This window comes from Mya arenaria, chromosome 11, assembly GCF_026914265.1.
Source record: "Mya arenaria isolate MELC-2E11 chromosome 11, ASM2691426v1".
Lineage (NCBI taxonomy): Eukaryota > Metazoa > Mollusca > Bivalvia > Myida > Myidae > Mya > Mya arenaria.
Window position 1 is genome coordinate 44,754,033 of NC_069132.1, and position 15,060 is coordinate 44,769,092.

At 46.7% G+C, this 15,060-nt stretch overlaps 3 protein-coding genes across 3 annotated transcripts; 2 read left to right on the top strand and 1 right to left on the bottom strand.

The window, feature by feature from the left end:
• Positions 1–444: 444 nt before the first annotated feature.
• Positions 445–2,145, top strand: LOC128208567 (uncharacterized). Its single transcript, XM_052912123.1, has 2 exons — positions 445–582; positions 1,870–2,145. Exons 1-2 carry the CDS (start codon positions 445–447, stop codon positions 2,143–2,145), a joined length of 414 nt encoding a protein of 137 aa, XP_052768083.1.
• Positions 2,146–6,179: 4,034 nt separating this feature from the next.
• LOC128208568 (uncharacterized) lies at positions 6,180–9,086 on the top strand. The gene is made up of 7 exons (XM_052912124.1): positions 6,180–6,323; positions 6,893–7,018; positions 7,274–7,639; positions 7,748–7,930; positions 8,275–8,418; positions 8,787–8,873; positions 8,985–9,086. Exons 1-7 carry the CDS (start codon positions 6,180–6,182, stop codon positions 9,084–9,086), a joined length of 1,152 nt encoding a protein of 383 aa, XP_052768084.1.
• Positions 9,087–9,202: 116 nt separating this feature from the next.
• Positions 9,203–9,655, bottom strand: LOC128208569 (uncharacterized). Its single transcript, XM_052912125.1, has one exon. The coding sequence runs from the start codon at positions 9,653–9,655 to the stop codon at positions 9,203–9,205; it is 453 nt and encodes a 150-aa protein (XP_052768085.1).
• Positions 9,656–15,060: the final 5,405 nt, after the last annotated feature.

The following is a 15,060-nucleotide window of genomic DNA, read 5'->3' on the forward strand; positions in this document are numbered from 1 at the left end:
TATGATGGTGATACGTAAGATGGTGGGATGTGCTCATGATGGTGATACGTAAGAGGGTGGGATGTGCTCATGATGTTGATAAGTAGTAGGGTGGTTGTGCTCATTATGGTGATAAGTACGATGATGGTTGTACTCATGATGGTGATACGTAAGACGGTGGGATGTGCTCATGATGGTGATAAGTACAATGGTGCGATGTGCTCATGATTGTGATACTTAAGGTGGTGGTTGTGCTCATAACGGTGATAGGTATGATGGTGGTATGTGCTCATGATGGTGATACGTAAGATGGTGGGATGTGCTCATGATGGTGATACGTAAGATGATGTGATGTGCTCATGGTTTTGATACTTAAGATGGTGGGATGTGCTCATGATGGTGATACGTAAGATGGTGGTTGTGCTCATGATGGTGATAAGTACGATGGTGGTGAGCACGGTGGTGATGGTGGATGTGCTGATGGTAGTGAGCATGGTGGTAGTGGATGTGCTGATGCTGGGCAGCACGGTGGTGGTGGTGGATTTGCTGATAGTGGTGATACGTAAGACGGTGGTCGTGCTAATGATGGTGATAAGTGTCATGGTGGGATGTGCTCATGATGGTGATAAGTACGGTGATGGTGGTTGTGCTCATGATGGTGATAAGAAAGACAGTGGGATGTGCTCATGATGGTGATACGTAAGATGGTGCTTTTGCTCATGATGGTGATAAGTACGATGGTGGGATGTGCTCATGATTGTGATACTTAAGATGGTGGTTGTGCTCATGATGGTGATAAGTACGATGGTGGTGAGCACGGTGGTGATGGTGGATGTGCTGATGGTTGTGAGCATGGTGGTAGTGGATATGCTGATGCTGGGCAGCACGTTGGTGGTGGTGGATGTACTGATGGTGGAGATACGTAAGACGGTGGTTGTGCTCATGATGGTGATAAGAAAGACATTGGGATGTGCTCATGATGGTGATACGTAAGATGGTGGTTTTGCTCATGATGGTGATAAGTACGATGGTGGGATGTGCTCATGTTGGTGATACTTAAAATGGTGGTTGTGCTCATGATGGTGATAAGAACGATGGTGGTGAGCACGGTGGTGATGGTGGATGTGCTGATGGTAGTGAGCATGGTGGTAGTGGATGTGCTGATGCTGGGCAGCACGGTGGTGGTGGTGGATGTGCTGACGATGGTGATACGTAAGACGGTGGTTGTGCTCATGATGGTGATAAGTATGATGGTGGGATGTGCTCATGATGGTGATTAATACGGTGATGGTGGATGTGCTCAGATTGGTGATAAGAAAGACAGTGGGATGTGCTCATTATGGTGATACATAAGATGGTGGTTTTGCTTATGATGGTGATAAGTACGCTGATGGTGGATTTGCTCATGATGGTGATAAGTACGGTAGTGGTGGTGCTCATGGTAGTGATACGTAAGATGGTGGGATGTGCTCATGATGGTGATAAGTAAGATGGTGTTTGTGCTTATGATGGTGATAAGTACGATGTTGGTTGTGCTTATGATGGTGATAAGTACAATGGTGGTTGTGTTCATGATGAAGATATGTACGATTATGGTTGTGCTTATGATGGTTAAACGTAAGATGGTGGGATGTGCTCATGATTGTGATACGTAAGATGGTGGGATGTTCTGATGATGGTGATACGTAAGAGGGTGGGATGTGCTCATGATGGTGATAAGTACGATGATGGTTGTACTCATGATGGTGATACTAAAACGGTGGGATGTGCTGATGATGGTGATACGTAAGATGGTGGTTGTGCTGATGATTGTGATAAGTACGATGGTGGGATATGCTCATGATTGTGATACTTAAAATGGTGGTTGTGCTCATGATTGTGATACTTAAGATGGTGGTTGTGCTCATGATGGTGATAAGTACGATGGTGGTGAGCACGCTGGTGATGGTGAATGTGCTGATGGTAGTGAGCATGGTAGTAGTGGATGTGCTGATGCTGGGCTGCACGATGGTGGTGGTGGATGTGCTGATAGTGGTGATACGTAAGACGGTGGTTGTGCTCATGATGGTGATCAGTACGATGGCGGTTGTGCTCATATTGGTGATAAATATGGTGATGGGATGTGCTCATGATTGTGATACGCAAGATGGTGAGATTTGCTCATGATGGTGATACGTAAGATGATGTATGTGCTCATGATTGTGATAAGTACAATGGTGGAATGTGCTCATGATGGTGATACGTAAGATGGTGGGATGTGCTCATGATGGTGATAATTACGCTGATGGGGGATTTGCTCATGATGGTGATAAGTACGGTAGTGGTGGTGCTCATGGTAGTGATACGTAAGATCGTGGGATGTGCTCATGATAGTGATAAGTACGATGGTGGTTGTGCTCATGATGGTGATAAATAAGGTGATGGAATGTGCTCATGATCGTGATACGTAAGATGGTGGGATGTGCTCATGATGGTGATACGTAAGATGATGTATGTGTTCATGATGGTGATAAGTACAATGGTGGAATGTGCTCATGATGGTGATACGTAAGATGGTGGGATGTGCTCATGATGGTGATGCATAAGATGGTGTTTGTGCTCATGATGGTGATAAGTACGATGTTGGTTGTGCTTATGATGATGATAAGTACAATGGTGGTTGTGCTCATGATGAAGATATGTACGATTATGGTTGTGCTTATGATGGTGAAACGTAAGATGGTGGGATGTGCTCACGATTGTGATACGTAAGATGGTGGGATGTTCTGATGGTGGTGATACGTAAGAGGGTGGGATGTGCTCATGATGGTGATAAATACGATGATGGTTGTACTCATGATGGTGATACTAAGACGGTGGGATGTGCTCATGATGGTGATACGTAAGATGGTGGTTGTGCTGATGATTGTGATAAGTACGATGGTGGGATGTGCTCATGATTGTGATACTTAATATGGTGGTTTTGCTCATGATTGTGATACTTAAGATGGTGGTTGTGCTCATGATGGTGACAACTACGATGGTGTTGAGCACGGTGGTGATGGTTGATGTGCTGATGGTAGTGAGCATGGTGGTAGTGGATGTGCTGATACTGGGCAGCACGGTGGTGTTGGTGGATGTGCTGATGGTGGTGATACGTAAGACGGTGGTTGTGCTCATGATGGTGATAAGTACGATGGTGGGATGTGCTCATGATGTTGATAAGTATGGTGATGGTGGATGTGCTCATGATGGTGATAAGAAAGACAGTTGGATGTGCTCATAATGGTGATACGTAAGATGGTGGTTTTGCTCATGATGGTGATAAGTACGATGGTGGAATGTGCTTATGATTGTGATACTTAAGATGATGGTTGTGCTCATGATGGTGATAAGTACGATGGTGGTGAGCACGGTGGTGATGGTGGATGTGCTGATGGTAGTGAGCATGGTGATAGTGGATGTGCTGATGCTGGGCAGCACGGTGGTGGTGGTGAATGTACTGTTGGTGGTGATATGTAAGACGGTGGTTGTGCTCATGATGGTGATAAGTACGATAGTGGGATATGCTCATGATGGTGATAAGTATGGTGATGGTGGATGTGCTCATGATGGTGATAAGAAATACAGTTAGATGTGCTCATGATGGTGATACGTAAGATGGTGCTTTTGCTCATGATGGTGATAAGTACGATGGTGGGATGTGCTCATGATTGTGATACTTAAGATGGTGGTTGTGCTCATGATGGTGATAAGTACGATGGTGGTGAGCACGGTGGTGATGGTGGATGTGCTGATGGTAGTGAGCATGGTGGTAGTGGATGTGCTGATGCTGGGCAGCACGGTGGTGGTGGTGGATGTGCTGATGGTGGTGATATGTAAGACGGTGGTTGTGCTCATGATGGTGATCAGTACGATGGCGGTTGTGCTCATGATGGTGATAAATACGGTGATGGGATGTGTTCATGATGGTGATACGTAAGATGATGTATGTGCTCATGATGGTGATAAGTACAATGTTGGGATGTGCTCATGATGGTGATACGTAAGATGGTGGGATGTGCTCATGATGGTGATAAGTACGCTGATGGTGGATTTGCTCATGATGGTGATAAGTACGGTAGTGGTGGTGCTCATGGTAGTGATACGTAAGATGGTGGGATGTGCTCATGGAAGTGATAAGTACGATGGTGGTTGTTCTCATGATGGTGATAAATACGGTGATGGAATGTGCTCATGATTGTGATACGTAAGATGGTGGGATGTGCTCATAATGGTGATAAGTACGGTAGTGGTGGTGCTCATGGTAGTGATACGTAAGATGGTGGGATGTGCTCATGATGGTGATAAATATGTTGGTGTTTGTGCTCATGATGGTGATAAGTACGATGTTGGTTGTGCTTATGATGGTGATAAATACAATGGTGGTTGTGCTCTTGATGAAGATATGTACGATTATGGTTGTGCTTATGATTGTGAAACGTAAGATGGTGGGATGTGCTCATGATTGTGATGCATAAGATGGTGGGATGTTCTCATGATGGTGATACGTAAGAGGGTGGGATGTGCTCATGATGGCGATAAGTAGTATGGTGGTTGTGCTCATTATGGTGAAAAGTACGATGATGGTTGTTCTCATGATGGTGATACTAAGACGGTGGGGTGTGCTCATGATGGTGATACGAAAGATGGTGTTGTGCTCATGATTGTGATAAGTACGATGGTGCGATGTGCTCATGATAGTGATACATAAGATGGTGGTTTTGCTCATAATGGTGATAAGTAAGAAGGTTGTTGTGCTAATGATAGTGATACTTAAGATGGTGGGATGTGCTCATGATAGTGATACATAAGATAGTGGTTGTACTCATGACGGTGATACGTAAGATTGAGGGATGTGCTCATGATGGTGATAAGTATGATGTTGGGATGTTCTCATGATGGTGATAAGTAAGATGGTGGTTGTGCTCATGATGGTGATAAGAAAGACAGTGGGATGTGCTCATGATGGTGATACGTAAGATGGTGGTTTTGCTCATGATGGTGATAAGTACGATGGTGGGATATGCTCATGATGGTAATACTTAAGATGGTGGTTGTGCTCATGATGGTGATAAGTACGATGGTGGTGAGCACGGTGGTGATGGTGTATGTGCTGATGGTAGTGATCATGGTGGTAGTGATGTGCTGATTCTGGGCAGCACAGTGTTGGTGGTGGATGTGCTGATGGTGGTGATACGTAAGACGGTGGTTGTGCTCATGATGGTGATCAGTACGATGGTGGTTGTGCTCATGATGGTGATGAATACGGTGATTGGATGTGGTCATGATTGTGATACGCAAGATGGTGTGATATGCTCATGATGGTGATACGTAAGATGGTGGGATGTGCTCATGATGGTGATAAGTACGCTGATGGTGGATTTGCTCATGATGGTGATAAGTACGGTAGTGGTGGTGCTCATGGTAGTGATACGTAATATGGTGGGATGTGCTCATGATAGTGATAAGTAAGATGGTGGTTGTGCTCATGATGGTGATAAGTACGATGTTGGGATGTGCTCATGATGGTGATACGTAAGATGGTGGCATGTGCTCATGATGGTAATAAGTACGCTGATGGTGGATTTGCTCATGATGGTGATAAGTACGGTAGTGGTGGTGCTCATGGTAGTGATACGTAATATGGTGGGATGTGCTCATGATAGTGATAAGTAGGATGGTGGTTGTGCTCATGATGGTGATAAGTACGATGTTGGTTGTGCTTATGATGGTGATAAGTACAATGGTGGTTGAGCTCATGATGAAGATAAGTACGATTATGGTTGTGCTTATGATGGTGAAACGTAAGATAGTGGTTGTGCTCATGATTGTGATACATAAGTTGGTGGGATGTACTCATGATGGTGATGCGTAAGAGGGTAGGATGTGCTCATGATGTTGATAAGTAGTATGGTGGTTGTGCTCATTATGGTGAGAAGTACGATGGTGTTTGTACTCATGATGGTGATACGTAAGATGGTGGGATGTGCTCATGATTGTGATACCTAAGATGGTGGTTGTGCTCATGATTGTGATAAGTACGATGGTGGGATGTGCGCATGATGGTGGTACGTACGATGTTGGGATGTGCTCATGATGGTGATAAATACGTTGATGGGATTTGCTCATGGTTGTGATACGTAAGATGGGGGGATTTGCTCATGATGGTGATAAGTACGATGGTGATGAGCACGGTGGTGATGGTTAATGTGCTGATGGTAGTGAGCATGGTAGTAGTGGATGTGCTGATGCTGGGCAGCACGGTGGTGTTGGTGGATGTGCTGATGGTGGTGATACGTAAGACGGTGGTGGTGCTCATGATGGTGATAAGTACGGTGGTGGGATGTGCTCATGATGGTGATAAGTACGGTGATGGTGGATGTTCTCATGATGGTGATAACTACGATGGTGGTTGTGCTCATGATGGTGATAAGTACGATGGTGGTTTTGCTCATGATGGTGATAAGTACGATGGTGGTTGTGCTCATTATGATGATACGTAAGATGGTGGTTGTGCTCATGATGGTGATAAGTACGATGATGGTTGTGCTCATGATGGTGATAAGTAAGATAGTGGTTGTGCTCATGATGGTGATAAGTACGATGGTGGTTGTGCTCCTAATGGTGATAAGTATGATGGTTGTTGTGCTCATGATGGTGATAAGTACGATGGTGGTTGTGCTCATGATGGTGATACATAAGATGGTGGGATGTGCTCATGATGGTGATACGTAAGATTGTTGTTGTGCTCATGATGGTTATTAGTACGATGGTGATGGTGATTGATGTGCAGAAGGAAATGGTTGATGTGCTGGAGGTGGTGGTGATGATGATGGATGTGTTGGTGTTGGTGGAGGTGGAGGTTTTAATGATGGTGATGGTAATGGTGAAGGTGGAGGTGGAAGTGATTATGGTGTTGGTGATTGAGGTGATGGTGAAGGTGATAGTGCTGCTGGTGGTGATGGTGATTAAGGTGAAGGTTGTTGTGATGAAGGTGGAGGTGATAATCGAGGTGGAGGTGATGATTCTGGTGGTAGTGATGGTAATGGTGATAGAGGTGATGGTGATGGAGGTGGAGGAAATGGTGGAGCAGGAGATGATAATACTGGTTGTGGTGATGGTGACTGAGGTGGAGGTGATTGTGGAGGTGGAAGTGATGATGGTAATGGTAATGGTTTTTGATGTGCAGTTGGAAATGGTGATTGAGGTGGAAGTGATGGAGGTGATGATGCTGGTGGTGGTGATGGTGATTGAGGGTGTGGTGATTTTGGAGGTGGTTGTGATGATGATGATTGATGTTGAGGCGGAGTTGGAAATGGTGGTGATTGAGGAGGTATTGATGCTGGTTGTGATGTTGATTTATGTGGAGGTGGAGTTGGAAATGGTGGTGAGGGTGGTAATCGAGTTGGAGATGATGGTGGAGGTGATGCTGATTGATGTTCAGTTGGAAATGGTGCAGGTGATGCTGGTGGTGATGATGATTGAGGTGGGGGTAATGATGGTGGTGGTGATGGAGATAGAGGTGATGGTGGATGCTGAGGTAATGGTGCTGGTGGTGGTGGTGGTGATTAATGTTGTGGTGGAGATGATGGAGGCGGTGGTGATGATGGTGATGGTGATTGAGGCTGAGGTGATAATGGTAATGGTGGTGTAGGTGATGATTATGATGGTGATTGATTTGGAGGTGGTGGTGATGGAGGTGGAGAAAATGGTGGAGGTGATGGAGGTTTATATTGTGGTGATGTAGGTGGTGGTGATTGTGGAAGTGGAGGTGATGCTTGTGATGGTGATTGTGTTTGAGGTGGATTTGATTGTGATGGAGGTTGTGGTGATTATAGAGGTGGAGGTGATAATGCTGGTGGTTGTGATGTTGATGGTGATTGAGGAGGAGGTGATGGTAGAGGTGGAAGTGATGATGATGGATGTGGGGGTGATTGTGTAGATGGAATGGATGATGGTGATGTTGATTTAGTGATTGAGGTTGAGGTGATTGATGTGCAGTTGGAAATGGTGGAAGTGATGGAGGTGGTGATGCTGGTGGTGACGGTTATTTAGTTGGAGGTGATGATGTAGGAGGAGATGATGGTGTATGTGATAATGCTGGTGTTGGTGATGCTGATGCTGATTGAGGTTGAAGTGATTGTGGAAGTTATGATGGTGATGGTGATTGATGTGCAGTTGGAAATGGTGATTGAGGTGTTGTCATGGAGGTGGAGGTGATGATGTTGTAGTTGGTGATGGTGATGGTGCTTATGATGATGGTGATGGTAATAGGTGATGGTGGTTATGCTATTAGTGATTGAGGTTGAGGTGATGGAGGTGGAGTTGTTGGTGATGGAGTTGGAGTTGATGATGTTGGTGGTGTTGATGATGATGTGGTTTGAGAAGGATCTGATGGTGATGGAGTTGATGGTGGAGGTGGGGTGTTGATGCTTTTGGTGGTTATTGAGGTGGAGGTGGGGGTGATGGAGGTGATGGTGAAGGTTGAGGTGTCGATGTTGATTTTGATTGATTTGCAGTCAGAAATGGTGGAGGATATCATGGTGTAGGTGATGTAGCTGGAGGTGCTGTTGGAGGTGATGATGCTGGTGGTGATAATGGGGATGGTGATTGAGGCTGAGGTGATGGGTGGAGATTGAGGTGATGATGGTGATGGTGGTGGAGTTGATGGTTATGGTGATTGAGGTGGAGGTGGTGGTGATGAAAGTGTAGTTGATGGTGGAGGTGATAATGGTGTGCAGTTGGAAATGGTTGAGGTGATGGAAGTGGATATTGTGGTGATGTAGGTGATGGTGATGGAGGTAGAAGTCGAGGTGATGATGCTAGTGGTGATGATGGTATTTGAGGTGGAGATGATGGTGATGGAGGTTGTGGTGATGATATAGGTGGAAGTGATCGTGGAGGTGGAGATGATGATGGTGATGGTGATTGATGTGCAGTTGGAAATGGGTGAAGTGATGAAGGTGGATATTGTGGTGATGTAGGTGGTGGTGATGGAGTCCACGGTGATGCTGGAAGTGGAGGTGATGATGCTTGTGGTGGTGATGGTGATGGAGATTGAGAAGGATGTGATGGAGATGATATAGGTGGAGGTGATGGTGAAGGTGGAGGTGGTAATGCTGGTGATGGCGATTGAGGTCGAGGTAATACTGGAGTTGTATGTGATAATGGTGATGGTGATTGATGTGCAGTAGGAAATGGTTTAGGTGATGAAGGTGGAGGTCATGATGATGGATGTGGGGATGATGGTGGAGGTTGAGGTTTTAATGATGGTGATAGTGATGGAGATAGAGGTGATGGTGAAGGTTGAGGTAATGATGATGGTGGTTGTGATGGGGATGGTGATTGAGGTTGAGGTGGAGATGATGGATGCGGAGGTGATGATGGTGATGGTTATTGAGGTGATGATGGTAATGGTGGTGTAGGTGATGATTGTGATGGTGATTGAGGTGGAGGTGGTGGTGATGGAGGTGGAGATAATGGTGGAGGTGGACGTGGTGGTGATGGTAATTGAGGTGGATTTGATGGTGATGGAGGTGGTGGTGATGATATAAGTGGTGGTTATGTTGGAGGTGGAGGTGATAATGCTGGTAGTTGTGGTGGTGATTGAGCTCGAGGTAATGTGGGAGTTGTAAGTGATAATGGTGATGGTCATGGTGATTGATGTGCAGTAGGAAATTCTTGAGGTGATGGAGGTGAAAGTGATGATGATGAATGTGGGGGTTACGGTGTAGGTGGAGGTGATAATGATGGTGGTGTTGATGGTTATGGTGATTGAGGTGGAGGTAATGGTAGAGGTGGAAGTGATGATGGTGATGGTGATTGAAGTGAGAGTGGAGTTGAAGGTGATAATGCTGCTGGTGTTGATGGTGATGGTGATTAAGGTGGATGTGATGGAGGTGGAGGTGATGATTCTGGTGATGGTAATGGTGATGGTGGTGGTGGAGGTGGAGGTGATGTTGATTGAGGTGGTGGTGATTGATTGAAATTGTGGAGGTGATGCTGGTGGTGATGATGATTGAGGTAGAGGTAATGATGATTGTGGTGATGGAGATAGAGGTGATGGTTGAGGTGGAGGTTATGATGCTTGTGGTGGTGATTGGGATGGTGATTGAGGTTGAGATTGAGCTGATGGAGGCAGAGGTGATAATGGTGACGGTGATTGAGGCTGAGGTGATGATGGTAATGGTGGTGAAGGTGATGATTGTGATTGACGTGGTGGTGATGGAGGTGGAGATAATGGTGGGGGTGGAGGAGATAATGGTAATGGTGATTAATATGCATTTCGAAATGGTTGAGTTGATGCAGGTGGAGGTGGTGATGTTTATAGTGATTAAGGTGGAAGTGGAGGTGGGGTGATGGTGATTGAGGTGATGGTGCTAGTGATTAAGGAGGTGATGGTGATGAAGTTGGTGGTTACGGAGGTGGTGGAGATGATGGAGGTGGAGGTTATGGTGAAGGTGGAAGTGATATTGCTGGTGGTGGTAATTGAGGTCGAGGTGGTGGAGATGATAAAGGTGGAGGTGATGGTTGAAGTGGAGGTGGTTATGCTGGTGGTTGTGATGGTGATTGAGCTCGAGGTATTAGTGGAGTTGTAAGTGATAATGGTGATGGTCATGGTGATTGATGTGCATTAGGAAATGGTTGAGGTGTTGGAGGTGGAGGTGATGATGTTGGATGTGGGGTTAATGGTGTAGGTGGAGGTGATAATGATGATGGTGGGGGTGATGGTGATTGAGGTGGAGGTGATGGTGATGATGGAGGTGGATGTGATGATTCTGGTGGTGGTGATGGTAATGGTGATAGATGTGGAGGTAATGGTAATGGAGGTGAAGGTGATGGTGGAGGTGGAGCTGATTATGCTGGTGGTTGTGATGGTGATTGAGCTCAAGGTAATGGTGGAATTGTAAGTAATAATGGTGATGGTCATTGTTATTGATGTGCAGTAGGAAATGGTTTAGGTAATGGAGGTGGAGTTGATGGTAATTGAGGTGATGTTGATTGTTAGAAATGGTGGAGGCAATGCTTGGTGGTGATGATGATTGAGGTGGAGATAATGATGATAGTGGTGATGGAGATAGAGGTGATGGTGGAGGTGGAGGTAATGATGCTGGTGGTGGTGATGGGGATGGTGATTGAGGTGGAGATGGAGGCGGAGGTGATGATGGTGATGGTGATTGAGGCTGAGGTGATGATGGTAATGGTGGTGAAGGTGATGATTGTGATGGTGATTGAGCTCGAGGTGATGATGATTGAGGTGGAGATAATGGTGGTGATTGATATGCAGTTGGAAATGGTTGAGGTTATGGTGATGAAGATGGTGGTTATGGAGGTGGAGGTGATTATGCTGATTGTGGTGATATTTATGGTGATTAAGGTGGTAGTGGAGGTGATAATGCTGGTGGTGGTGATGGTGATTGAGGTTGAGGTGGTGGTGATGGTGATAGTGATTGAGGAGGTGGAGGTGATTGTGGTGAAGTTGGTGGTTACGGAGGTGGTGGATATGATGGAGGTGGAGATAATGGTAAAGGTGGAGGTGATGTTGCTAGTGGTGGTAATTGTAGTGCAGGTGGTGGTAGTGATAAAGGTGGAGGTGATGGTGGATGTGGAGGTGATGATGGTTATTGATGTGCAGTTGGAAATGGTGGAGGTTATTGATGTGGTGATTATTGTGATAAAGGTTAAGGTGATGATGTTGCTGATGATGATGATGGAGTTGGTGATGCTGGTGGTGATGGTGAATGATGTGGAAGTGGTGATGTTGGAGGTAGTGATGCTGGTGGTGATGGTGATTGATGTGGAGGTGATGATGGTGTAGTTAATAAAGGTGGGGGGATGGTAGGGGTGATGATGCTGTTGGTGGTGGTGGGGATTTTGATTGAGGTGATTAAGGTGGAGGTCATGATAATGATGTTTATGGTGATTGAGGTGGAGGTGGGGGTGATGTTGGAAATAGAGATGGTGATGGTGATTGATTTTTCAGTTGGAAATGGTTTAGGTGATGGAGGTGATGGTGATGGAGGTGTTGGTAATGGAGGTGGAGGTGATGATGATGGTGGTTGTGATTGAGCTGGAGGTGGTGGTGAAGGTTGAGATGGTGATTGATTTGCAGTTGTAAACGGTGGAGGTGGTGATGCTGTTGTTGATGGTGATTGAGGTTGAGGTGATGATGGCTGTCGTGATGGAGGTGGAGGTGATGGTTTAGGTTGAGGTGATAATGCTGGTGGTGGTGATGGTGATGGTGGCGGTGTTTGTGGTAGTGGTCATGATGGTGATGAGCACGGTGGTGGTGGACATGATTGTGGTGAGCACGGTGGTGGATTGTGATGATCATGATGGTTATAAGCACGGTGATGGTGGTCATGAAGGTCATGATGTTGATTAGCACGGTGGTGGTAGTGGTCATGGTGGTCATGTTGATGATGAGCACTGTGGGGAAGGTGATGGTCATGGTGGTGGTGGTGGTGGTGGTGGTGATGGTCATGATGGTGATAAGCACAGTGATGGTTGCGTTGGTGATGGTGAGGGTGATGGTGGTCATGATGATGATGAACACGGTAATTGATGGTGATGGTCATGATGGTGATAAGCACGCGGGTGAGGTGGTGGTGATGATCACGATGGTGGTAAGCACGGTGGTGGTGGTTGGATGGCCATGATGGTGATAAGCACAGTGGTGGTGTTGGTGAAGGTCATAATGGTGAAGAGCACGGTGGAGATGGTGGTCATGATGGTTGTGGTGATGATGGTGGTGAGCACGATGGTTGTGATGTTGATGAGCACCGTAGAGGTGGAGGTCATGGTCATGATCACGGTGGAGGTGGTGGTCATGATTGGTGTGGTTAGATGAGGATGAGCATGGTGGAGATGGTGATCATAAGTGTGGTGGTCATGACTGTGGTAGTCAGATGGAGATGAGGACGTTGGAGGTGGTGGTCATGATGGTGATGAGCACGGTGAAGATGGTGATCGTAATTGTGGTGGTGAAATGAAGATAAGCACCTTGGAGGTGGTGGTCATGATTGTGGTGGTCATGATGGGAATGAGCACGGTGAAGGTGGTGGTCGTGGTTGTTATGGTCAGGATGGTGATGACCACGGTGGAGGTGGCGGTCATGATTGTGGTGGTCATGATTGTGATGAGCACCGTGGAGGTGGTGGTCATGATTGTGGTGGTCATGATAGTGATAAGCACGGTGAAGCTGGTGGTCATGGTGGTTATGCGCTCAATGAAGGTGGTGGTCATGATTTTGGTGGTAATGATGGTGATGAGCACGGTGGAGTTGGTGGTTATGATTGTGGTGGTCAGATGCGGATGAGCATGGTGGAGTTGGTGTTCATGACAATGGTGGTCATGATGGTGATGCGCACGGTGGAGTTGGTGGTTATGATTGTGGTGGTCAGATGCGGATGGGCATGGTGGAGTTGGTGTCCATGATAGTGATGGTCATGATGGTAATGAGCACCGTGTAACTGGTGATCTTGATAGTGGCTGTCATGATGGTTATGAGCACAGTGGATGTGGTGGTCATGATTGTGGTGGTCATGATGATGATGATGAGCACGGTGGAGGTGGTGGTCATGTTAGGTGGACATGATGGTGATGAGCACGATGGGGATGGTGGACTTGATATTGGTGGTCGTGATGGTGTGTTGATGAGCAAGGTGGAGGTGGTGGTCATGAGTGTGGTGATTATGATGGGGATGAGCAAGGTGGAGATGGTGGTCATGATTGTGGTGGACATGATGGTGATGAGCACGGTGGAGGTGGTGGTCATGATTGTGGTGTCATGATGGAGGTGGTGGTCATGGTGTTGATGAGCACGGTGGAGGTGGTGGTCAAGATTGTGGTGGTCATGATAGTGATGAGCTCGGTGGTGGTGGTGGTGGTCATGAGTGTGGTGGTCATGATGGTGATGAGCACGGTGGTGGTGGTGGTGGTGGTGGTCATGATGGTGATGAGCACAGTGGAGGTGTTGGTCATGATTGTGGTGGTCAGATGGGGATGAGCGCGGTGGAGATGGTGGTCATGATGGTATTGAGCACGATGGAGGTGACGGTTCTGATTGTGGTTGTCAGATGGGGATGAGCACGATGGAGGTGGTGGTCATGATGGTGATGAACATGGTGGAGGTGGTGTTCATGATTGTGGTTGTCATGATGGTGATGAGCACGGTGGAACTGGTGGTCTTGATAGTGGCTCTCATTAAGGTGATGAGCACTGTGGATGCGGTGGGCATAATTGTAGTGGGCATGATGATGATGAGCGCGGTGGAGGTGGTGGTCATGATTGTGGTGGACATGATGGTGATGAGCAAGGTGGAGGTGGTGGGCTTGATAGTGTTGGTCATGATGGTGATGAGCAAGGTGGAGGTGGTGGTCATGATTATGGTGGTCATGATGGGGATGAGCACGGTGGAGATGGTGGTCATGATTGTGGTGGGTATGATGGTGATGAGCACGGTGGAGGTGGTGGTCATGATTGTGGTTTCATGATGGGGATGAGCACGGGGGAGATGGTGGTCATGATTATGGTGGTCATGATGGAGATGAGCACGTTGGAGGCGGTGGTTATAATTGTGGAGGTCATGATGGTGATAAACACGGTGGAATTGTTAATCATGATTGTGGTGGTTATGATGGTAATGAGCACGATGGATGTGGTGGTCATGATTGTGGTGGTCATGATGATGATGAGCACGTTGGAAGTGGTGGTCATGTTTGTAGTGGTCATGATGGTGATGAGCACGGTGGAGGTGGTGGTCATGATTGTGGTGGTCATGATGGTGATGAGCAAGGAGGAGATGATGGTCATGATTGTGGTGGTCATGATGTTGATGAGCACAGTGATTGTGGTGATTGTCATGTTGTTGATAAGCACGGTAGTGATTGTGATAGTCATGATGGTCGTGGTCATGATGGTGGTGAACACGTTTTTGTGGTATTGGTCATGATGGCGATGAACACGATGGTGGTGGTGATGGAGGTGGAGGTGATGGTCATGGTGGTGATAAACACGGTGTTGTTGTTGGTGGTGGTGGTCATGATGGTGATGACAAAA

Excerpts from the sequence above, each read along its gene's own strand:
- LOC128208567 (XM_052912123.1), top strand. The coding sequence starts at position 445 with ATGGTGGATGTGCTGATGGTAGTGAGCATGGTGGTAGTGGATGTGCTG. Across the intron at positions 583-1,869 it reads TGATGGTGATAAGTGTCATG|ATGGTGGTTGTGCTCATGAT; the intron begins GTGGGATGTGCT and ends GTGATACTTAAG.
- LOC128208568 (XM_052912124.1), top strand. The coding sequence starts at position 6,180 with ATGGTGATGAGCACGGTGGTGATGGTTAATGTGCTGATGGTAGTGAGC. Across the intron at positions 6,324-6,892 it reads CGGTGGTGGTGCTCATGATG|GTGGAGGTGGAAGTGATTAT; the intron begins GTGATAAGTACG and ends GTAATGGTGAAG. Across the intron at positions 7,019-7,273 it reads AGGTGATAATCGAGGTGGAG|GTGGTTGTGATGATGATGAT; the intron begins GTGATGATTCTG and ends GTGATTTTGGAG.
- LOC128208569 (XM_052912125.1), bottom strand. The coding sequence starts at position 9,655 with ATGACCATCACCATTATCACTTACAACTCCCACATTACCTCGAGCTCA.